General features: G+C 48.5%; 8 protein-coding genes across 8 annotated transcripts, besides 1 other annotated feature; 4 read left to right on the top strand and 4 right to left on the bottom strand.

The window, feature by feature from the left end:
• Nucleotides 1–255: 255 nt before the first annotated feature.
• Nucleotides 256–1,365, top strand: FPSE_00321 (uncharacterized protein; the record flags this gene model as incomplete). Its single annotated transcript, XM_009253441.1, has 4 exons — nt 256–316; nt 514–888; nt 945–1,126; nt 1,186–1,365. The coding sequence occupies 4 exons, from the start codon at nt 256–258 to the stop codon at nt 1,363–1,365; spliced, it is 798 nt and encodes a 265-aa protein (XP_009251716.1).
• Nucleotides 1,366–1,604: 239 nt separating this feature from the next.
• FPSE_00320 (uncharacterized protein) lies at nt 1,605–3,578 on the bottom strand (the record flags this gene model as incomplete). The annotated part of the gene is made up of 5 exons (XM_009253440.1): nt 1,605–2,651; nt 2,697–2,713; nt 2,764–3,250; nt 3,303–3,405; nt 3,457–3,578. 5 exons carry the CDS (start codon nt 3,576–3,578, stop codon nt 1,605–1,607), a joined length of 1,776 nt encoding a protein of 591 aa, XP_009251715.1.
• A 961-nt stretch (nt 3,579–4,539) lies between these two features.
• Nucleotides 4,540–6,125, top strand: FPSE_00319 (uncharacterized protein; the record flags this gene model as incomplete). The annotated part of the gene is made up of 2 exons (XM_009253439.1): nt 4,540–4,591; nt 4,642–6,125. 2 exons carry the CDS (start codon nt 4,540–4,542, stop codon nt 6,123–6,125), a joined length of 1,536 nt encoding a protein of 511 aa, XP_009251714.1.
• Nucleotides 6,126–7,640: 1,515 nt separating this feature from the next.
• On the bottom strand, nt 7,641–9,596 carry FPSE_00318 (uncharacterized protein; the record flags this gene model as incomplete). The annotated part of the gene is made up of 3 exons (XM_009253438.1): nt 7,641–7,733; nt 7,789–9,236; nt 9,290–9,596. The coding sequence occupies 3 exons, from the start codon at nt 9,594–9,596 to the stop codon at nt 7,641–7,643; spliced, it is 1,848 nt and encodes a 615-aa protein (XP_009251713.1).
• A 1,035-nt stretch (nt 9,597–10,631) lies between these two features.
• FPSE_00317 (uncharacterized protein) lies at nt 10,632–12,721 on the bottom strand (the record flags this gene model as incomplete). The annotated part of the gene is made up of 2 exons (XM_009253437.1): nt 10,632–12,534; nt 12,606–12,721. 2 exons carry the CDS (start codon nt 12,719–12,721, stop codon nt 10,632–10,634), a joined length of 2,019 nt encoding a protein of 672 aa, XP_009251712.1.
• A 475-nt stretch (nt 12,722–13,196) lies between these two features.
• Nucleotides 13,197–14,105, top strand: FPSE_00316 (uncharacterized protein; the record flags this gene model as incomplete). The annotated part of the gene is made up of 1 exon (XM_009253436.1): nt 13,197–14,105. One exon carries the CDS (start codon nt 13,197–13,199, stop codon nt 14,103–14,105), a length of 909 nt encoding a protein of 302 aa, XP_009251711.1.
• A 1,524-nt stretch (nt 14,106–15,629) lies between these two features.
• Nucleotides 15,630–17,036, bottom strand: FPSE_00315 (uncharacterized protein; the record flags this gene model as incomplete). The annotated part of the gene is made up of 1 exon (XM_009253435.1): nt 15,630–17,036. One exon carries the CDS (start codon nt 17,034–17,036, stop codon nt 15,630–15,632), a length of 1,407 nt encoding a protein of 468 aa, XP_009251710.1.
• Nucleotides 17,037–18,425: 1,389 nt separating this feature from the next.
• Nucleotides 18,426–18,465: a microsatellite.
• A 3,516-nt stretch (nt 18,466–21,981) lies between these two features.
• FPSE_00314 (uncharacterized protein) lies at nt 21,982–22,743 on the top strand (the record flags this gene model as incomplete). Its single annotated transcript, XM_009253434.1, has 4 exons — nt 21,982–22,096; nt 22,345–22,351; nt 22,428–22,448; nt 22,587–22,743. The coding sequence occupies 4 exons, from the start codon at nt 21,982–21,984 to the stop codon at nt 22,741–22,743; spliced, it is 300 nt and encodes a 99-aa protein (XP_009251709.1).
• Between the last annotated feature and the right edge of the window lie 1,189 nt (nt 22,744–23,932).

Below are 23,932 nucleotides of genomic sequence, written 5' to 3'. Positions count from 1 at the left end.
AAGGCATCAGACAGAGATAGGACGATGTCAATGACACTGTAACCATGGGTCACATAACAAGTGCCCCTCATTAGTTTAGCTTGAACGATAGTGCTTCACTCTTGTTGTACATGAGACAATAGGCGCAGACAACCCCTCAATTCCTGTGCATTTCCCTTCCACCATCGACTCCATTCTTACATTTCCTCCTTCAAATCAAACAACTCTATCAAGACAAAACCCATTCTACAAAACCTACCAAATCGAACCGAAATCATGGATAAGCTCATCAACGCCGCCAAGGAGTACCTTGATGATGACAAGGATAAGCGCCAAGGTATGTTGAACATCTGCATCGCCATAGCTTGGAGCCAGGAGAGCTTTGATTACCCCGCCATGTTTTCATGGTGCCCCTCATCGGATGCTATCATCGCATGGTGTTGGGATGGTGTAATATAGCTCTATCACTCCAGAGCCCTTTGTCATGTTTATCTAGTTTTGGCCATACATGCTAATACATACTCTACTATCCAGACCAGTCTCAACAGAGCCACGGACAGCAGCAAGGCTACGGTGGAGGCCAACAACAAGGTTACGGACAGGAGGGCGGCTATGGACAGCAGCAGGGAGGCCAATATGGCCAACAGCAGCAGCAGCAGTACCCTCCTGCTGGCGGCATCCGTCAGTCCCCCAACGCTCCCCACACGAACGATTCTAACAAGGATACAGAAGCACAAGGTGCTGGTGCATTCGGAGGCTTCCACGGCGGAGACGTCGACTTCGACAACGCCAAGGAGGAGGCTCACCAGAAGGCCGGATCCTCTGGTGACAAGGACCTCTTTGGCAGCATTCTAGGTGCTCTCGGACAGAAGAAGAACAAGCTTGCTGACGAGGACCTCGATGAGGAAGGTAAGAGAATAATATCTTGAGAGAGTGATAAAGTACTGACCACTAGTGATCACTAGATGCCATCAAGCAGCACAAGAACACCTACGATAATGACGAACCCCAGCAGGACAGCAAGAGTCTCGGTACGGCCGCTGCTATGCAAGCCCTCAAGATGTTCACCCAGGGCCAAAGCCAGAGCAGCGCTGGCGGTAACAGCCAGACTGCATTCCTAGGTCTCGCCTTGGCCGAGGCCAGCAAGGTTAGTGATACCCATGGGATTAAACACATTATAGTCACCAGCTAACACGAGTCTTGTAGCTTTTTGATAACAAGGCTGCGAACGGCAAGGTAGCTGATGGAACCAGCAAGGAGGGCGTTATCCAGCAGGCTGGTGAGGTTGCTCTGAAGATGTACTTCAAGCAACAGGCAGGTGCTGGAGGACAGGGTGGTGGCGCTGGAGGTATTATGGGACTTGCTTCTAAGTTCCTGTCCAAGTAATCTTGGAGCATATTGCAAAAACAGTATCATTACAGCGAAGACCTAAAGTAGGCATTGAACAACGATGAGATAAATATAAGACCCCGTTGGAATCAAACGCACGAGTGCTGTCTATAGGTCCTTTTTCTGTAGCTCAGTTACTCAAACTCTCTCATGAGCAATTAAAATGGCAGAATAAGTCCGGAGCTTGGAGGGCTTTTCACTCGCTCTTTGTGAACCACGAGTAAGATCAAGTGATTTTATGTCCCCTTTACGAGATCCACAACGTCCAACCATTCACTAGGTCTGCGTCGGCCAGACTCTGTGGCATTGTGCAAATACTCTTCCGCTTCACCTGCCCATGCAAGGAGCTGCTCCTCGCTACCCCATTCTCCTGTAGCCATCAAACCAATGGGTAGCTTACCCTCGCCCTGGTCTGGGTCAACGTACCCGACAGGCGCCGAGAGCGAAGGAGTACCGGTCAAGTTGGCCAAGAAGACGTAGAGCATATTCCGGATGGTAGTGTTAGTATCGCTCATACCGTAGGCTTCGTCGCCGGGAACGATGGGCCATCCGATCATGGGTGATGTTGGTGTGAGGATGAGGAGGCCAGGATGCTTCTGAAATAAGAAGGCCAGATGCTGCATGATGAGCTCTCGAAGAGCGCTATACTTGAGAAGATCTGCAGCAGGTGTCCTGGTCCCGACAGTCATCAGAACTTTATTAGCAGGGCCGACAAGAGAAAGCCAATCTGCGGGGTTGGGGGTTCTTCGACGAGCAGACTCTGCCATCTCGGTGATACAGATTACACTGTGTGCAAGTTGCGCCTCGGGGATATACGGAATTGTTATATCGACGAGTTCGTAGCCGCATTTGTTGGTGAGATAATCAACTGCCCGTTCGCAAACCTCTTGGACGCGAGGATCGGCTTTGTTCCACCAGTCACGGTAGATACCAATGACCTTTTTCTGATCCTTGGGTGGTGGGACAGAAAGTGCAAAACGGCCTTGAACGTGGCAGTCAGGGTTGGGCTGTGACATGACACGATACGCAATGGTTAGGTCTGCGACATTTGCTGCAAGAGGTCCGGTGATGCACATGGTGTTATTCATGTACAGGGATCTGTTGTGTGTCGTCTTTAGACCGTAGACGCCATTGAAGGTCGGAGGAATGCGGATACTACCTCCAGCATCAGTGCCAACAGAAATGGGCACGATACCAACTGAGACGGCGGATGAGCCCCCAGAAGAAGAACCTCCTGGATAGTACGACTTGTTGTGCCAGTTGGTGGGTGTTCCTTGGGCGGCCTGAATGTGTCAGTTACGGTTTAGCATAATAGAATCAGTGCTTACATTGCATCCACTGGTGTCTGGTCAAGGTCAGTACTTCGATTGAACATATATTGAAGTGAAGACTTACCAGATCCAAGCTCATGCATGGCGTTTTTGCCAATGACCACTGCACCAGCCTCTTGGAGCTTCTTCACCGGCCATGAGGACTCTTTCTGTTCCTTGAATGTGTCAATCTCGGGATTGTACTTCATACCAATGTGATTATGGAAACCTTTGACATCGGTATCGTCCTTGACACCAATAGGTACGCCGTCCAAAACACCGAGAGGTCTACCAGCAGCATAACGCTCAGTTGAAGCTTTGGCAGCCTCGAGAACGAGTTGATCCTTGCCGTGGTTTTCAGCCCAACCATCTGCATACTTTCCGTCAGGTCTAGAGATGTGAGGTAGAAGGGCCTCGGCGACTTGGAGAGGGGTCACCTTTCCGGACTTGTACATCTCATGATAGTCACTTGCAGAGTAGTAGCGTGCCTTTGATTCTGCATACTGAGACTTGACGAGTTCTGGTCCAAACTCGAGCATAGGTCCTGTAGGGCCTAGGGGAGTGACAGTGGGCTAGCAAGCGTTAGATGTCGAAGCTTGCCATGGCGTGAGGGACTGTGCATACATGGAACCTGTAAGGTATATCATCGAGAGCAGGAATGTTTTTGATGATGCCAAAGTGTGCATTGTTCCAAAAATACTGTTGAAGAAACCCTACTCTGGAGACGCTGGGCAATGTTAAATCGAATGCGTCTACTACAGGGGAAAGGGCCCTTTACATGCTGGCGCCAATTGCAAGAGGAATACCTCTAAATACAGGATTGTTTTCGATATGTGGGTTGTAGGTTGCTGCGGGAGCCTCAACAGGCTTTGGATAGTCTGCAAAGTCGGACGGAGCCATGATGAGATTTGATTGATCGTGGCCCTTGAGTCGGAATGAAGGGAATAAGCAACTAATATGTTGCAGTTGAAAATATGTTGAATTGAGTTGGTAGTTATAGAGATTGGCTTCAATGTTGAAGCCGAGATAAGATAAAAGCTACTACTACCTATACGGCCCAACGAGTAAGCTTTGTCCTGCAACGTCAGCTTGTTGACCCCACAGACACCTTCTGAGAGTGATCTAGATGCATTTGCCGAGGCTCGTGTTAATTGCCTGACTGCGTATTAATTTACAGACTGCTTTCCCCGTGATGGCCATTCATTCCTCTTTCTTTCTTGACGGTATCAAATGAGGACGTATTATTTTACTTCACCTCAGCAATATATTTTACCATAACTTGTTTTTGGTCCAAGGTTCTATTTCCTTGGGTTACCTAAAGTGGTAACCAGGGGACAACTAGGTGCCATCTTAGTAGCTTTCTTCGGGTCTTTCTAGAATGCAATAAAGCATCAGCCTATGTTCCCTGTCTGGCTACCCACACAATACTCAACTCACTAACACTAGTAGTAGGTAGGTAGATACGATTGAATTAATGGCATCTACCTATATCAAAGGAAAAGAACATGTGGTCGCCTTACGTCATCGCAGACTAAGGCCCCGCGTCACAGAATCGCATCACATGGGAGACTTGTCACTCCTCACTCGATAAGCCCAAACTGCAAGTACATTTAGTAACTACATAAACAACAAACTATACTCGTGACCATTCCCTTTTCTTCGATGAACCGCAGCTGTTTTCTTTTTTGTCTTTGCAACATCCAGTCCATCTATCTTTGATCTGCATTTCCAGCTCATGGTTAGCGACACATAATCTCCATCGCTCATATGAGAGCCAAGCGAGCTCTTACACGGCTCGACCCCTAAACCAGCCCCGCGATAAGCTTTGTCTACTACACAGCAAACACTCGCCATCAGCATCATGTCCCTCTTTACCGCTCAACTTCATCCTGGCCGAGCACTTGGCTTTTTAGGTTTGTCTCTCCTACCACCATTCAAATAGCCACTAATATTCGTTATACAGTCCTCGGCGCAACCCTTCACGATGTCCTTACTCGTCTCAAAGCCGAACCCCAGCGTTTCCCCAAGATCGAGCTCTTATACTCCCCCGATCGACCCGTCACCGAACCCGTCGGAGTTAGTCTCCCCGCAAACGGCGTGCGGCTAAGGTTTGACGGTCCCGAGCAGCGACTGCGGCTTATTGAGGTTACCGACTTTACCAAGAATCATATCACGTTCAAGGAGAGAGACCTTGTCAAACCGGCAGCTACAGGATCGCCTGGGCCAGGAGACTCGACATCAGGCCCGACATTTCGGCATATATATCACAAGTTGCTTGGACCAACATACGCGGGAGAGTTCATTCCGCCATCCAATACCCATGATAACGGCATATACGTCCTGTCGTACCCTGGAGTTGCCTTCAACTTCTCACTGAACCCTTCTGAATACTCCCCCGAGAAGGACGTAGTGTCCACTTTCGCATCGGCTTCTAGCCAAGTCGCAACATCCATGGCTGTATTCAGCGGTGACTCGTGGGCCGATGCCAGGCCGAACCTCTGGACAGAAAAACTGCCTAGCATCAAGTCAACTACTGTGATTCCTCGCGGCAAAGACGTGTATCCCGACGAGATCTCGCTTGTTCGACTGTACGGAGCTGGAAAGATACAAATGCTCAGGAAGTGGACAAATAACTCCTTCATGATCACTCTTGGTGAAACCACACCTCAAGATCTGCTCATGGAATTGGGCCCTCCGAATGCCATATACCGCAAGAATGATCAGAAGATGGTCATCCACAAAATGCGCACGGCAAGCAATACGAAAGCTCGACCGGAAGCCGTAGATATTGGTCGACCAGAGGATTTAACTGATACAGATCAATCCTCCCTACACGATGGATCTGACGCATCCGATAATGAAGAAGCTGTTGATGACCATATTGGCCTCAACGTAAATGGTGAATGCTTCTACAATTACTTCTACCTCGGTTTTGACATCTTAGTATCCACCCGCGTGCCCCCTTCTCAAGCTCCTCCTGGGAGCAACCCAAACGAGGCAGAGGGCCAGAACGGCATCATATCACACTCTCCCGATCGTCTAGTAGCTACAAAGTTAGTCCTACACGGCAACATACCCGGTTCGTATGAATTCAACCGACACCGACGTTGCCGCTGGGAAATTGCATACTTGGACTCCTTCATAGACGATGTCAGTGGTCCAACAGATTCAGAAACACCCTTCCCACGGATCGAGGATCGTATGAACGCAACATGGGCGCCCGCGTTTCCTCGCAACGACTCGCAACAAAGACAGCGCGGCATGGTCCTTAATCGAGGCTGGGGTGACAGTCCGGGTAGCAGCTGTGAGTTCCTTGGAGGGTGGGAGGAGAGTGGTGCAAAACGCGCCGAAGCGAATGGCGATTCTACGACAACCCTGTACGGATTCCCAGGAATGGTGTTTGAGGTTTTGAAGAATGGGCATGTCAATACTGTGACAGTATTTTGATTGAGAACTTGCATCACGTTGTTTATGGAGTTGATGGTATTTGATGAGTAGCCTGCAAGCTGACTCTGTTCTGATTGTGTTTGATACCTCTGCCTAATTTAGAAAATCATATACTCGCTTGGGCGATGCTTTCTATAACATTTCTACCATTTCCCATTGACTAGCCTTGTTGTCGTTCCTATCATCCTGTGTTGCCCTCGAGGAAACAGAGAAACCGGTCGACGTGTTCTATGGAATGAGATATCAGCTTGGTGTTTCTAGGCATGTCGCATTCACCAAGCACGTACCACTCATCATCGTCAATGTCTTCAGGTGCGGCAAACCAGCTGGAAGCTCCTTAGTCTTGACCTTGGCCTTGGTTCTGGTTCTGGTTGGAGATGGTAGCATGGTTGCAAGACTGACGAAGTTTGAGAATTCCATGTTCGACCTCCTCAGTCAAGTCACGCAGCTTCTTGATCATGGCGTCAATATCGTCTATGGACTTGCGACGCTTGTCCTCTCTGGTGTCCGGTTGGACCTTATCCTTGCCCTTGCAGGTCGACATGACGGTTTCTTGGTTTGAGTTGTAGTTCTTGGCTCAGTTGTCAAGTTCCGCTGTGATTGTATTGTAAAAGGAAACACTCAGGGTGATGAGGAGAAGTAGTAAATTTGTATAATTATGATGATAATATGGTATCATGGAGACTCTGGGTCTTATAATAGTTGATGCCATTGCTATATCTTTTCATATTCACTGTTCTATAGCTAGTTTAGATTGACAATTGCATCGCAAGGTCTATAGGTTATAAAGGTGACAAAAACAGTGCAAAAGATGACATTGAACAGTTATCCAAGGAAAGAAAACTAGGCCCTTAAGATGGATTTTCTATTCTCGTATATACATTAAATTCCTCTATTCACATGCGTTTTGCCCAATCTAAGCACCTCCTGATTGTCTTGACCTTTGCCGTTTGTTTGGACAAATCTGCCCAGTTTGCAAGGCGATTGTCAACAAGTTGATAGATAACTGATTGACAAATGCTAGACTAAGGAAATATTATGCGAATATTTCGAGGTCGGGGCTGTTCAGTGTAGTCAGCAGATATAACACAATAGCGAATTTCCTAGCACAATAGTCGACATTGATGCCTTATACACAGCAACACAATAGCCTACCTGAATCTATGATAGCTCCGTGCCTCTGATACGAATAAAAAGAAATATAGCCTCGAGTAACTTCAAGGGGGGCATGCATGACTGCAACCGTTAAGATGCGATAGCGCAGTATACCTGATGAGGATAAAGGATTGTATCCCATTCTAGTGAGCATTTCATTGGTAATCTTTTCACTGTTGCAAGCACAAGCAAATATTGGAGATAATTGTTGATTGTTTAAATACACAGGCTCTCATAAGTAAAGACGAGACCATTGAATCGTCATTGAAGCCTTCATTCTAGTCCTGCATCGTACACGTTAACACCAGGTATATTCTTCTCTTCTCTTCATTGCCTTTTCCGTCTTTCACATTTATTCGTTTACCACTCTGAAACCTCTCCCTTCTTGGGTCTTTCTACACGCACGACCTTGTCACAGTTAAGCAGACATAGGGGGTCGTAAGCCTTCTTGATCTGTACCAGTTAATCAGTAAAATGTTCATCGCTCATATTAAGAGGATATTCTTACCTGTCGCATAGCATCGACCGTGGTCTCGCCAAGCTCATGGGGGAGGTAATCCCGCTTGACAAGACCAACGCCGTGCTCACCCGTCACAGTGCCCTCCATCTCGACAGCCTTCTTGACCATGCGATGCACCACAGCTTCAGCCTTTGGTCGCTCAGAGTCGTTATACAAAAGGATAGTGTGGAAGTTGCCGTCGCCAACGTGTCCCACGATAGAGGCAAACAGGCCACTCTTGGCCATATCCTCCTTAGTCTCCTCGATCAGATCTGGCAGCTTGCTCATAGGTACGGCGACGTCACCGGTCCACACGTGGTCATCGGGCTTCTTGACAGCCATTGTGCTCCAGAGAGCCTCCTTTCGCGCACTCCACAACTCGTCTTGCTCCTCCTGGTTCTTTGCAAACTCGAAGGTCTTGCTACCGGACTTCTTGGCAAGGCCTTGCACCTGAGCGATCTGCTCCTTGACACCAGCGGGAGTACCAGCAAACTTGAAGAAAAGGGTTGCCGCCTCGGCCCAAGCTTTCGATGTCATACCTGCATCGTTGATGCACTTCATTTGGTTATCGTCAAGGATTTCAACGGCTGCAACAGGAACGCCTTGACCAACAACCTTGCTCACGCAATCGGCGGCGTGGCGGATCGATGGGAAACTACAGACAGCGACACTGGTAGACTCGGGCTTGACGGTGACCTTGAGAGTGGCCTCGGTGACAAGGCCGAGGGTGCCCTCAGAGCCGATGAAGAGCTTGGTAAGGTCGTAGCCAGCAGAACTCTTGCGAGGTCGTTGCCGGGTCTTGATAATTGTGCCGTCAGCGAGAACAACCGTCAGGCTCAAAACCCACTCGCGCATGGTACCGTAGCGGTAGGCGTTAGTACCGCTGCACCCGGTACCGATCATGCCTCCAATCATGGCACCAGGGCCGGGGTCGGGAGGGAAGAAGAGGCCTTGTTGACCAAGGTGATCATTGAGAGCCTCCCAACCCATGGCAGGCTGGACAACGACATCAAGATCCTCCTTGTGAAGGTTGATGATCTTGTTCATACGGCCAAAGTCGATGGAGACACCCTTGCGCGTGGGAGTAAAGTGGCCCTCGAGACTGGTACCGCCGCTGTAACCAGTAACTGGAATCCTGCGTCTGTGACAGACCTTCATGATCTCGGATACTTCCTCGGTAGTTGAAGGGTAGACAACACAGAAAGATCGTTCATCGGCACCAGCTTGGTGGGAGGACCAGCTCGAGGTAGCGTGGTGTTCGATATCGTTCTCGGCGGTGCTAACATTATCCTGGCCAACAATCTTGACAAAGTCGGCCCAGGCGGCCTGCATATTCTCGAGTTTTGTGTTGTGCTTGGGCGCTGTGGTCTTGCCGAGAGGAAGTGTCGACGAGGGTTCAGGCTCTCTTGGCCAATAAGTGCCAAGCCAGTATGAGATTCCGACACCTGAGAGGAATACTGCCTTCTATTAGTTTGGAGCTCTTGATAACAAGTCATGATATGGGGCTCACCAAAAGTCATCATCCAGTTCCGTGTAGGATCTGTTAGGTTACGCCACTCCTCATATTGTGCGCGCTGCTCCTTCTCACGCCTTAATCGAGCTCCAATACTGCCCATGACCTGGCCCTGGAACGACCTGCCCACCTTGGTCTCATTGCTCTGTCGTGCGGCGGGTTTGTTCTGCTTTCCCGGTTCGATCTCGGTAGCATAGGCGCGGATCAGAGTCTCAGGTAACCTCGAGGCTCTGCAGCTGGCTGTGGTAGGCGTTCGCAAGTTCTGAAGAGCAGCACGCTGTGCGCGCAATTGAAGAGAGGCCATGACGATTGGAAGCAAGCAAGCAAGCTAGCTGTAGCCGGTGCGCGGGGAAGGGGTTCAAGTCAATCGCACGAGGTAGCAAAGCGCTGAGATGGTCCAATGGCGTAGAGAGGTCGATTGGGAGTATGAGAGCCTGCCGGGAGAGGAATTGGCCGTCGACGAAGGCGGTCGATGTCGAGCTTAAGGCTTGAAGCGTACGGTTATGGAAATTTGACAGGCGGAGTTGGAATGCCGCACTATAAATCCCAAGCCCCACATTGATTGACAGACGGCATCTTGTTCGGGGCCCTGAGATCTACTCAGATGAGATCTTTAGCTGGCTACTGCATGAGCATGGAGGGAAGTGTGAAAATCCAATTGGCTATCCAAATACAATTGACCTCATGTTCAATCTTTGGTTTGACATCCTCGGCTTTCCCAGTCGTGCTGGTCCATGTCCGTCTTCTCGGTACATCTCTATCCGGCCGTCGTCCCCGGAGCTTCATTGAAGGGTTGCTAGTTACTTATCTAGTAGTCAGTTGATAGAGTGTATACTTTGGAGGCAGTCTTCACTACTGAGTAATCAGTAGTAGCTATATAGTAGTAAGATTAATAGTAAACTTTCTTATTATAAGTAAGCCATCACTGCTGTCAGCCAAACTCAATTCCAAGCTTCATCGTCTCTAACATGTCAGCTTGTATTCCCCATAAGGTCCTGGTACAATGCTGATCATGGCAAGTTTCCAAATTTTTGATTAATGGATGGCTTGGGAAATTCTAATCCAGGAGTTGACCTCCTTCGGAAGCCAACCATTGCCAAGTCTTACAATGCATTCTCGTCAAAGTACACCGCGGAGATCAAGTCCGCTCTCTTTACACTCCATCTCAACGCATATACGCCTTCTACCCGTATCCAATCAAAAACTCTATTGTATCCCGAAACTCCGTGCGTCCGTTCTCATATTGTCATTCCCAACAACACTACCAAAGTCCCCCTGCAGTTTGTTCACGCATGCAGCACAAATAGTCATGTGCGGCCCTCCCTCATACACTCCGATGTTAGACAAGCTGAACAGAGAACGTCGGTGAGCCACCCTGCATATGTGCAAAATAGGCACCCAATTCGTCATCGCCCTGAATCTGCAGTGGCAGCTCGTTGCCTTTGGGGTCCTTTATGATACCCTCGATGCGAACGCACAGCGCACCAGGAAACTTGGCGACTGCCGTCTGTCGTAGTTCTTGAATTGACTGCGAGGCCATCGTGGAAATCCACAGGCTTGTATTTGTTACATAAGTCGAGGACGGATGCATTCGCAAGAACACGGCAAACGAACTTGCCACTGCGGGGACAGGCTGGAACATTGTGCTGGGTGCTGGTGATGCAAACTGATGCTGTACGTATTGCTGTTCCATATAATTCGGTTGGGGCTGATTTCCCAAGTACATGGACGACGCGTACTGGTTGTTCATGGGTACTCCGGCAGTGGCAGACGAGCCCAGCATTCTATGAGGTTGAGGAAGAGCTGCCTGAGGAGTCGGCATACTAGGAGTCTGCGGTTGCATTTGTACAGGTCGATTTGGCGGTACAGGTTGCCTCGTTGTTGTGTACTCCATTCGCGAAGTTGTTCTTGCATTTATGGATCCATAGCCAGAAGTGTCCATATTGCTTTCCATTATCCCATCAACTATTACCGCTGGGCTTGTAGATGGGCTGGACCGCGACGCTCCTGTTTGCTGTATTGAAGAAAAGGCTGGAGATGGATCTCTCTCTTGTTGTACCTGATGACGGTGCGTAGACTGGTGTCTCTCAGGCGTGACCTGCGATCCTTGAAAGTCATGTTCTAGGCCACTGTTCTGTACATTGCGTTGAGCAGTCTCCTTTGGCTTGGTCGTCTCATTAGCTTTAGCAGCCTTGGCTCTTTTCTCGTCCCTCTTTCTCTTAATCACGTCCCGAGCGACAATTTCAATCGCCCTAGCCTTTCGACGAGACTGCTCGTCGTCCCCATCAAGGGAAATGTCTTTCAAAAGCGCGACCTTCTCCAGCCATTGCTTCTTTAGTTCTTCCCACTGCTCTGGTGTCCCGTCAGACTTGCACGTGAACTTTGCGTCGCTGAGCACAATATGTAAAGCGGCACGTATATCGTGAGATTCTTCTGGGTTCAAGCCCAGTTCGTTCTTTGCATCAAGGAGCGTCATCTTGGTCTCCTGGTTGCGTAAGCGCTTGGTTACATCAGTGCAGATGATGTCCAAGGCGAGCTGTTTCCTTTCTAGGTTCTCCTTGGATATCCACAGAACCTGCTGCAGGTTGGGACGCTCGTGTATCAGGCGGTTCTTGACATAGTCCCATCTTCCAGGTCCAGCGAGGGTCTTTTTAACAATGGACTCTTCTTGACAAATTCCGGCAAAGCATTCACGGGTTTGCGCGTAAGTAGTCGCGTCGAGGCTCAACACTTCCTTGGAATCGTTCAAGGTCATCTCGGAAGGAAACCGGACAAGACCTTTTTCTTCACCGAGGTGCTGACGATTTCTTCGACTTTGTCTTTTGCTGATCTTGCGTGGCTTGGGCACAGGAGTCGCCGAAGCAGCGCCATCTTGGAAAGAATTCACGGACTGCCCAGAGGTTGCTTCTTGGCCAGGTAGCGGGTTCGTCACGTCTCCTTCCTCCTCCTCATCAAGCGAGGTATCATTTTCAAGTGCATCATCATTATCGGTGTCACAAGATTTTGCTCGGTCACCGTGTTGAACTCTGAGAAGCCATCGATTCCGAGCGCGCACTCTTATGAGCTCTCGCGAATTGATGTCAAAGCCATCATCCTCGTTGAGGATCCGCAGCATCTCGCCTTGCGGGATATTCTTCTGCCACAGCTCATGGATGCGCTTCACGAGTCGGTCATCTTTATGCTTGAGCCTCTGCTTTGTAGGGAATTTCCAGCGACTGAACTGCACTTGGAAAGCCCGTTTGCTACGGCACACGCGTGTAAGTTGATGGGGAAAAAGCATATATCAGTTCACTTACACCGGAAACTAACTAACCTTGGTGTGAATTGGTATACATTTTTCATGTGCACCATGATGTCCTCTAGGGACCGGCGCTCATTGATGTACAGCTGGTAGCAGACATTTTTGTGAGGTTCCCATTGGTAGACCATTGTCCCTCATTGTCTGCTTCAACGGGTGCCTGCAAGTGCAACTGTCTCTGCGTCTTTTGTCAGAAAAGCTCAACTTAATCTTTCAGCTTAGCTTGTGTGGAGTTAAAGAGGCTTTTGCATTGCTGGTCGATTTGGGCGTCCGGAATTTGAGCTGGTGGTAGGATGAGTAATCATACAGTCGGTATACGTCGCACACTGTATTCAGGACTGTGCATGCTGACATTGATGAAGGTTCGAAGTTGAGACCATTTTTACATGTGATAGAGATTCTAGCTTGACATTTCAGGTCCTTGTTCATTCCTCTATCCAATCCAGTAAGGTCCTCGGCTTAGTCTTGTAAGTCAAACCATTGGTATTATCTGTTGATCGTCACGAGGTCCAGGTATTGAACTCTAAACCAACATCGACTTGATTTCGACTTGATTTACTCTATACTTTAACTTCAACCTCCCCAATAATAATAGCAATAAACGCCATGGCATCTCACTCACTTCCCGAAAGTTACGCCTCTCTAGATCTCCCAACTCTCCAGCTCTTCCACCATCCCCCCTCCTCAAGGGAAGTCACCCCCGTCATAGTCATCAAGCTTCACCGTCCCGAAGCTCGAAATGCATTCACCGACACCATGGCTGCGTCTCTATCCCATGCGCTAAACACCCTATCGGGTGATCCCCGCGTTCGCGCTATAGTCCTCACCTCATCAGATCCAAAGAATCGCATGTACTGCGCGGGCATGGACTTCAACGAGGAGCACGCACTTGGTAAAGACGCTGCTGACCATCGCGACTCGGGCGGCATCGTTACTCTGCCCATGTATCGTTGCAACAAACCCGTCATCGTTGCCATAAACGGCTCGGCTGTCGGCGTGGGCATAACCATGACTCTGGGCGCCAACATCCGTGTTGTGAGCCGCGATGCCCAAATTGGCTTTGTGTTTGGTCGCCGTGGTTTCAGCATGGAGGCGTGCAGCAGCTTCTTCCTCCCGCGCCTGATAGGGACCAGCCGCGCTCTGCATCTCACCACAACGGGTGGCGTCTACCCAGCCACGCACCGGCTTTTCGACGGACTCTTCAGCGAGATCGTTGCCCCAGACGAAGTCCTGCCTACGGCGCTCAAGATCGCCGATGAGATCGCGACTAATGTAAGCGGTGTTTCCGCACGTGTGATGAAAGACATGATCTACCGCGGCGCATCGTCGCCCGAGGAGGCGCACCTTCTTGAGAGCAAGATCTTTTGGGATTTGTTTACGGGTAAAGACGCCAAAGAAGGAATGAAGAGTTTCCTGGAGAAGAGAAAGCCAGACTTTACTGGGACTATGGACAAGAATGCGCCCAGCATCTACCCGTGGTGGACACCAGTTGATATTGCCAGACCCAAGTTGTAGACAGTGACTATTGCTGGAAATATGTCTTTGATTGTGCTATTGTGTTGATGTCTTTGACGTATGTACCTATCTATCGTTGTATGCATAGCTTTTTATTTAGTTGCGCTTGGGTTAATGAATTACCGTCTCACAAAGCGCATTCTTCATCGACAGCGAGACACTACCATTGCCATTCCAGCTCATCCCCAGCCTTAACCCCATCATGTCCCACCCCCAGATTGTTTACTAATTAATGTCTTGAGTCTAACAATTAGCTAGTGCACTTGGACCATCGAGAGGTCACAGGATCGTTAGGCCCATGCCTCAACAAGGCCCTCTCCTGGCCTCTCGTTCTTCCCCACAGTTGACATTGGGATTGACTTTTGATCGACCCACTCTTGGCCCGAACCTAGGAGATATTTTCTGTAGCGAAGATCCCAGCTGCAAACGAACGTCATGTGCAAGTCAATGTCATGTGAAAGCAAGGGGGGCGATACTGAGCCACCATGATAAACACGTACGATGCAGTGGCTCTTCTTGGCCCTTACGAATAGACAGGCGGATTTGTTAGTTTTGAAGTGAATTTTACGAAATCATCTGTTGGCTGCCTCTATCTTTGTGTTGGGCAATCGATTCTGTCTATGGGACGATTGCTTGAGGTTGATTTGTCGATTCATGGGTAGAGGCAATAATACGGCATTCCACACCATATTTAACCTCATAATTCGTATAATTTCGCTTGGCATACTGAGTCACTACTACAAAACGAGGCGGTGCTAGTTCACGGTACCATACATAGTATGAGATTGCCAAGAGAATAAGGTAAGAGAGGCAAATTGCCAATAATGCTTTGTTCGTGTTTTTCTAGTAGAAGCGCCTGAAAGCCGTCCTATCCGTATGCCTCAGACCACATCGGCCGAGGGAGGTATGATATGATACCTCAAAAAAACAGAAACAATGCAGCAAAATCCTCTCAAAATCAGTAGAACTGACTTTCAGTCCAGTTCTTGGGTGTCATCCCACGTAAGCTTTGATTCCGTTGATGCAACCATGGCCATGCATGCCGGTATAGAGAAGAAAATGAAAAAAAGAAGATAAAAAACAAAAACAAGGTGGTAAGCCCCAACTCCATGCCTGGTAAAATTTCAAAACATAACTGTCCTGTCCTATCCGGTTGAATCCGGTCGTCGAGGTTTAACCGTTTCCATCGCCGCGTTGCTTTCAAGGCCGTGAGTGCGTGATTGTATGCGTAAGCGGACGGGAAGTGGGTGTTTAAACTGCTTCCCGAGATCCCGCACGCACTGTAAAAAATCAAGGTATCGTGTTAGGAAGTAGCCTCGCGGTAAATTTGTGTTCGCCGCTTGTTGCCGAGTTTGTGCAGATCTATCGGCGTGGGGTATATGGTGTCGGGAAATAGGAGTTGTCGAATGAACTCGCCGCCTGCTGTGGGTGATAATTCTGATAGGGGGTTCTGACAACAAAGCTCTTCTTGTTGCCAGACAGCTTGGTCTTGAGTTTGATCTTGGTCTCGCTGGTGTATTTCTCCTATCGTCGACCAAGCTTGAGCAGTCGCGTTCTCAACCACAAAATAAAGGCAGTCCATGCACTGTTCGTTTTTCGCTTGGCAGTGTTGGTTCGGTGAGTTGACTGAAAGTGCACGTCGTCGGCTCGGGAGCCAGGCGTCGTACCTCTGTGCGCAGTATCGTAGCTTGAGGCGGCGAACTCTACCTTTTCGTTCTCGGTGGTGAGCCCCAAGCCAACGGTACCGTTGCCGTTGCCTGTCGTCTTGCGGGAGATGGTGGGTCGAATGTCAATGCTAGTGGACATTCGATCGCACGACATGCGAGATGTTGCAAAACTGCTCTTGCGACCATTCTTGGTGAAGCGATGAGCTTCGCGACTCTCTGCGCGCTCCTGCTTGCGAATCTGCTCACGAGCATACTTCTCTTCCTTGGCCTTTTCCTTCTCCTCAAACTTGCGACGAGCTTCGCGGACGTTCTCCTGGCGAGTAGCAGTGTCGACCTCGCTGCGCGAGCGGATACGGAAACCACTCATGTCGAGAGAGCTGCGGAGAGGGGACATAGCATTTGAAGAAGTAGATGCGGCGATCATCTGGGGGGAAACCCAAGAGCCAGATGGTGGGCTGGCGCTCGATGCAGAGTCGATTGCCGTTGTAGATCCTGTGTTAAGGTGCAGGTCGGAACGGCTGCGAGTTACGATACTATGGGGTTTTCTTGAAGAAATTCCAGAGGAAGTACGGCCGTGTGCAGTGATGCGCACAGGGTTCACGTCAGATAGCGAGCTGGTGCGCTGACTTGCAAGCGAAGGACGGCGGGGGTGAGGTGCTGAGTGCTGCAGAGGATATGCACGAGCGGAAGATTGAAGGTTTGCAGGTTCAAAATCGACGTCGTCTTCGTTCTCGGTAATTGTAGGTGAGCAATCGCGAGGGCCGCTGGTATTGTCAAGCGAGGCGAGGGAGTTGGCGTAGGAGAGAGGAGGCGTCGAGGTTCGTGGTGTTTGTTGAAAAGGATGGACAAATGATCCGTTGCGGCCGCCACTGGTAGAAGTAGCTACAGAAGCATGCGAAGCGTGGGAAGTGCCGCTTGTCGAACGCGCATGAGAATATTTAGTTGAACGCTTGCCTCCGCTGCTGAGTTCAGTGGCCGATACAGAAAAACTGACATCGCGGACTCTGCCGGCAGGTGTTGGCAGTGCTGAGGCACCTGCCGTGTAAGACGAGTCGTCGCCATCCACATTATACGAGGAATAACCAAATTGACCTTGCTCATCCCAACCGCGATCCAAATCGAGAGAATTCTTTTCTGAATGCGAATGATGCGACTGTAGTTTCTTGAGGATTGGCTTTACAGCTGGTCGGCTTCGTGATTTTGTTATCTTTCCGTGTCCATGTCCATAACCGTGGATCGGTATCGGACTACTGGTTTGCGCCATCGCCATTTAAAACCAGTAAAGGTCAAGCAGCAGAGATGGGGAAAGAGGATTGCAATAGGCAAAAGGGACAAGCAGGTCAGAGATGTTCTATACGAGGGGTTTGGTCTCTTTTTTTGGGTTGTTGGCTTGGAGGTTAAGTTGTTGGTTGTCTTCTCTTGTCTTGTCTCTTTTCGCCCGTTGCACGGATACGGGCGCAGCGCAGCGGGTGGTGAGGAGTCTGTCGCACGCCCAGCGTATCTCAGAGCATCATGAATGAATTCTGTTCAAGTTGCACAAAGTGTAAAGGCTAAAGAGAACACAACAAACAAACAAGTAGATAGGTGGACAAACAACTGACAAACTGCTCGCTCTTTGGGGGGAAACGACCAGCGTACAGCAAAATAAGGTAAACAATCAAGACAAGACAAGACAGGAAACCAGAAGCAATAACAAGGACTGGAAATGTCGCAATAGAAGACTGAACTGGACGGGGGCCGGAGGGAAAGCCTGGCTCTAAAGTTCTAGGTTTGGTTCTAGGCTACCAGGGGTGCCCTAGAGAACCGAGAGTAGTGGGTGGGTAAAAGGAGGAGTCGACCCAAAGAACTCAAGACTCGAAAAGCCAAGGAATACCAAAGAAGATCCGGCAAAGTCAAGCGAGAACAGCACCGAGAAGGAGGGTGTTTTCCTCTTTTTCCCTTCTGATCTGACTCGAGTAGAGGTGATTGATTTGGAATGATATGACAGAAAGAAGAATAGAAGGAGGAGGGGAAAACGAGCAGGAGGGTAAGACGATAATATCTCTGTCTTCTACTAAAAGGTATTGTCTCTCACTGTGGCCGTGTAAGAGGCGGCAGATTACGACGGTGAGAGCGGCGGAGGCAGTTCCAGTCCAGTGAGTGGAGAGTTCAGAATGGCGGTGCGTCCGGAAAGAGGCTACTGCTGTAGGTATGTGCTACAATCGCTATCACTCAGGCGGGACTCAGCAAAACATAGCCCCGGAAGACATGGGAACAAGATACCGGTAACCCGTACCTACAGAAAACTGGGTTTCGGTGGCAGCGAAGCCGAGTATCCCAGCCAATGTCAAGACGTTCTAGGCCACATTCAGCCTCATTCAGAACATGGGCACGTGGGGTTGACCAGTCAATCGACAGTGTTGAGCTTCCTGTTTCCCACTTGTTCATCCACAGTATGTTTCCAAGAGCAGGGATTGGTCAGGGTCCTTCGGCCGCGGAAGCTGCCAAGCGAAGAAGGTCGGTCTGTCAAAGAAAAATGTGATGAACCGTCAAAATACCATGTCTTGCAGCGATCGCTTGATCTTGACGGATTGTTGAGCCTTGAGAAAGAGAGGCGGTAAAGCGAAAAAGGGGAAGAGTCCCTGAAGAAGGCGGGGTCGTGATTCAGGAGTCTAAGACATGACAAGATAAGACAAGGCAAGGCGAGACAGGACGACAAGTAGGTGAGTGATGGTGATGATCAATCAGTCGGCCGTAGATGTATTTCGATGCTCTGCTAAGTACCTACCTAGGTATCTAACCTAGGTACATAGCCTAGCCGACAGTATCTTGGCGGCTGATAACACCACAGATAGAGCCTGTAGGTGAGATTGGGGGCGTTTGCGGGGAGGGGGAATTCTTGGGACATGAGATGCAACAGTCCGTATCTGTCTCGATGGAGGGGAAACAGATAGATGACCCAATGAAAAGAGTAGGATCCAAAGTGATGATGCGCCTTGAAGAAGCACAGAAAGTTGTGCACGGTAAAGACATGAGGAGAAGACACGAGAAGAGAATGAACTACTGGTACGCCAATGCATTACTCTCTCTATAGCCTCACCAACTTTTACTCTTACTTTCATAGTGCAGGCCACTTGATCGGCCCTTTTCGGCTGATGGGAAAAGAGTGTGATACCTAGGGAAGTAAGTTATTGTATAAAACAAGTATTTCCCTCAGCCTCGTTCATTATTTGTGTAATGGATGTGCTTCCCAGATCTGGCTCCTTTTGCATCATATACCGTTTCATCCCATGTTGATCCCCCGGATATCAGTCTCATCTATAACCCAGTATCCGTCATAACGTCCTTCGTTTCTTCCAGATCGTCCAAGATTTCTTCTGTTTGCGGGGTTTTTATCTCGGTTCCTGTAACGTCAGCGCATCATCCTGCTGCACATGTCATGTCATTCATAAATCTCTACTAAATCAGCTTCAGTAAATGAATCAAAATTTTCAAGCTACGCGACTAATTAATTAATCAACTCATCTCAAAACGCGTCCATCCGCCCGTCTGTTGCACTCTCGCTTGTTTTAATTACCTTTGTCTGCCCGTTCATCCCGCGTTCCTTATCTTGGCCTCGACCACAACCTGTCCCTTGTTCCCTTGGCACTAGTGGTCGATCACTCGATCTAGGCCAGTCCAGTTTTCCATGTCATCACTGCCTCTTTTCTCTCATACGCACATAAAGAATAGCCTAAAGGACTCGTGTGTGTACATATCATCGACCACGAAAGCGGCTAACGTATCTATCGAGGCTTAGATCGTATCTGTGGGATAGACGCGTTATGGGGTTTGAGATTGATGACACGGCACTTGCTCAGCCTTGAACAGACATCGTCTGCATAGCCTTTATGATTTAATGCCATTCATTGACTCCTAAGTTATTAGTCTATAACGAGGCTTTTAACCTTTAATAACGCCCATGTGTCTACTCATTCCTTCTCCAGTCGGAGGTCGGCCCTTGCGATTTGTTGAGTGAGGGGAATTAATCCAGACTGCGCCATGGCACATCGTCATCAGGTACGCGAACGCCATCAAACTGTCTTTTTTTTTTGGTCATTTCTCCTCAAATTCGACTTCCATGGTTGCGGTTCAGCTATGCAGGGCATCAAAGGCCAGAACCCTTGCAAGATTGCATTCACTCACGGTCACGCGATCTGTACATTCTGACTCAACACACAATCTCACAACACATGATAGACCCTCTACTCTGCCATTATCTTGCAGCTTCAAATCGTCCCCAAAAGGGTCCTCTACTAACATCTCTTTAACTTGCGCCACAATATCTATAGCGTCCTCTCTGCCCCTCTCCTCATGTTTATCAACCCCTCCTTCTCCTCTTTCCCCCGCCTTGATGCTTTACAGTCCCTCTCTCGTGCTCAAGTCAGGTGAGAATAGACTTCGTAGTCACTAGGTATTGACTAAATGGATCTCCAACACTGCCTCACGCACAGGCAGACGTTTCGTCTTTGTATCTGATCCTCCTCTTCCCCCAACAAGTACTGTCAGTAACTAGTAATTGCAAACTCGCCTCTTTCTTCGTGAGCGGTTAGTTATTGGCCAAGACACGCTGAAAATTCCGTGTAAATCTCTGTCAACATGTCATTTGAGTCTTTAATGCCCCATCTCCATCGTCTCCATTCACCTTACCCCCAAAAGGTATACCGAGTGGGGGTTACTAACTCACCTCCGGACTGTCATGACATGATGATTCAAACCCACATACCAGGCTGGGCATGATGACATTTGTATCCACCTGCTGAAGAAACTTCTTGTTTGACTCCAAATCAACAAGTAAGCAAGCAAGCTGGATATTCTATATACACTCCTACCAAAGTACCATGCTTGTTTCTTGCATTTCATGTTAATAATTGTGCATGTAGTATCAGCTCCACGTACCTATACATCTACGGATAGAGTGTATTCTAGTTGCCAGTATGTATCAAACGGTTCATGAAACGAGCTGTAGGTTTCGTCATGATACTTCAGGGTTGTTGATCAAAAGGCGAAGATGATGTATTAGTGCAGTTGAGGTTAGTAATGGATAGAATGATCGACTGTATTCTCACTCTTGCGGTTGTGTCCATTGGAATACTTGGTCCTCAGATAAGTCGCAAAAACGCAAAGACTTGAAGATAGACAAACGAAAACAACCAAAATAACAATACGCTTTTAAGCTAGATATTCGCTAAAGCCGGTCCATTATTTCCATTAGCTACTTGATAAGTATTAGTTTATATGTGGCCCACGTGAAACTCATATGAGGCTCTTCAACCACCATTGCTACCGAACGAATCATCCTCGCAACCAAGGCAAGTCCTTGCCTCTAAACAATGAAACACGGTACGAACCGTCTTGGCTGAAACTTCAATCCTCTTTAAGTGAGGCCGGTTTCGTTTCCATCATCTTATCGGCTCGTAGCTATGTTGTTTCATGATCTGCATTCTGATACATCAACGGTACGAGGACGAGACGCCTTGATAAAGTTTGTTTTATGACTTCGATGCCGTACTCTGTCACTGTAGTGGATTAAATATCAAGTTGCAACTGAAATTACAGCTTTGGTACTACGATTACGTATTCTCTATAAGACTGAGACGTCTGGGAGCCTGCTAGGCTCTATGGACATGCCTGGCAGAGTATACGCAAACCACTGCCTAATAACAAGAGCAGTTATACCAATATCACTCTTCACTATAGAAATTTTATAGCTAGTACACTAATACAATGTTTTGGTACAGGCGGTGTGGCCTTGTGGAAAGGTATAGACAGAGGAGGCCCGGAAGACCTACTGTAGTTACCGGAGGCAGCCTGGGCTCCTTATATACATACTGATGTGGAAGACAATTCCATCGTTTTAGATTGAGTTGGTTGACTTTTGGGTCTATTTGTACAGCGACACCTTCCTACCTGCCTATACCTTACTCCTCGACTACTATCTCAGCTTGTTACTGTTGCACTTCCAGTGTAAGACTGGTAGTCGCTGCTCTGTTTTTCTGTCAACATTGACAGTATAACACCAGATATATATATAGAAATGCATACTTGGGGACGTTTTCACAATCGTCTCAAGCATCTCTGTGCATCATGTAAATAAGAAGAGTGAACGCCGAGTGACAAGCCGCAGTGTCACAACTGCACTCATCACTTTGCCAGTCACTATCATATTACCATATGCGCCTAGAATCGATATGTATCTCCTACACTTCTCCTCATCGATCCTATATGAATTTCGAGTGGAAAGCGTCACTCTCGAGAATCGCGAACCTGGACTGGTGATCATGTTCTGGCCTGGAAACTACAAAGGTAGTCGGTCAGGTGTCACTCTAACTATCTTTAGAGCGGCTTCTGGATACTCGGAATTGACTCAGTGGTTGTTCTCGTTATGGTCGCATATACATTCGATTGATCTTGTTGTTTTCGAGCTTTGAAGTGATCTGAGAGATGTTCTGCACGGGTCCACGACAGCTAATCGTCCAGTTTTGAGTACACACTCAACAACGCCGACCTAAAGGATTGTCAATCAATATTACAAACATTCATGCCAATCATAGTACAATCGTAAGTTTCCTTACCGCGATTATCTTATGTTCGGGTTCTCGTTTTGGGACATGGATACGCTGTATCATCTCTACAGGGTAGCCGTTGAAGTTGCGGTGTGAGTAAGGAATCCACAAGTTTCCACAGCCAGCGCCGATAGAGCTTAATCATTGGAATCTGTTAATCTTTCGTGTCTTTTCGGTCTATCAGGCATGTTCTGGCAGTTGTATTCGCCGTGGTTGCTGTCAAAGCTTAGAGTTTCACACGTCACTCAGACAATGCCAGATGGCAGAGTGGCCACCGAATCACCCGAAGCCTGTTGTGGCGACGACGAGGACAAATGCAAGCACAATGAGGCAAAGCCTATGACTGACTCACCGTGGGTTTCGTGTTCATATGCATCCTATCAATGATTTGTTGTTGGTCCGTGAATCGTATGCATCATCAGCTTCGATTTATAGTCCAGCTCCTACGGGTAACCTTCCGCAACCTAAACACGGCTCCATTTCACGAATACAGGGGAGCAGAACGCTTAGTGCAGGTACCATGGATATCAGCCTATCACAACTGACAGTATTACGAAGTCCACGATGAGAGCTCCCATGCTGCATGCTTATTCCGATAGCAGCTCCGGCGGCACCTTGCACTTCCCCGTGGCATGTCAATGCCCCGCCATGACATTTCGCCTATTGAAGGATCTGTTAAAAAACGAGCGGTTATATGCCAAGTAAATACAGAAATATATGTTGGAAGAACCCTTAAGGGAACTTCGCGTTGCTCGTAGTCGTGTAGACGGAGCTACGAAGGAGTTGTATTGCACCTCCATGACAGATCCCCTCCCAAATATTTGTATCTTGATGACTTCAACTTCGGGCAGCTTCGCGTCACACAAGGTGTCATTGTAGTTGATGTAAGAAATATGCCAAGTTGACGAGCCTTCGTATATCAGAACACGCCCGGATACTCGTGATACCAGACAGCATGAGCAATTCAAAAGTTGCACTATAAATGGAAGCTGAAAACTAGTGTAAGAGCAGCCCTCAAGCCGATTGCCTATGCGTCTCTAAAACCTGTTTGTGACGTCCGTTACGTATGTATTACTGACTGACGCTTCTTGTATCAGGCTATATATTAAAATACAAGCGGAATTTTCGTCCCGACGAAGAAACGTAGACGTAGCTCCCCACCTGCAATGGCACAGGACGCATGACATCAAACTCGTCGATGTCGATGTTGCCGTATATCTTGTTCATCATGACATGGATACTTAACCATAACCAGGGTGCAGGTTCAAACAGAACAGCCCAGAAATGTGAACCTCCGCAGTAGACTCTTGATGATTTCCACAACGAACAGTACATGTTATCGTCATCCTCAGAACAATATACAGAGTGCTTGCTGATGCCTGTCAGAAAGCAGCTATAACACAGCGTAGTATATGGAAGGATGTCTGGTGTTGAGTCTCTCATAGAGAAAGGGACAAGGGTAAAGGTCTCTCTTTTCGAGATTGTTAGCTCTGCCGACGCGACGTCGGTTTAGTAGATGCTCCGTGCTCCAATCGCCTGTCTGTTCCCTGTCAAGTCGATCCCCTTGGCTTCCAAG

The sequence above is a fragment of the Fusarium pseudograminearum genome, chromosome 1 (assembly GCF_000303195.2).
Source record: "Fusarium pseudograminearum CS3096 chromosome 1, whole genome shotgun sequence".
NCBI classification, from domain to species: domain Eukaryota; kingdom Fungi; phylum Ascomycota; class Sordariomycetes; order Hypocreales; family Nectriaceae; genus Fusarium; species Fusarium pseudograminearum.
The sequence above is the reverse complement of the archived record's forward strand: the minus strand, read 5'-3'. Positions and strand labels throughout refer to the sequence as shown.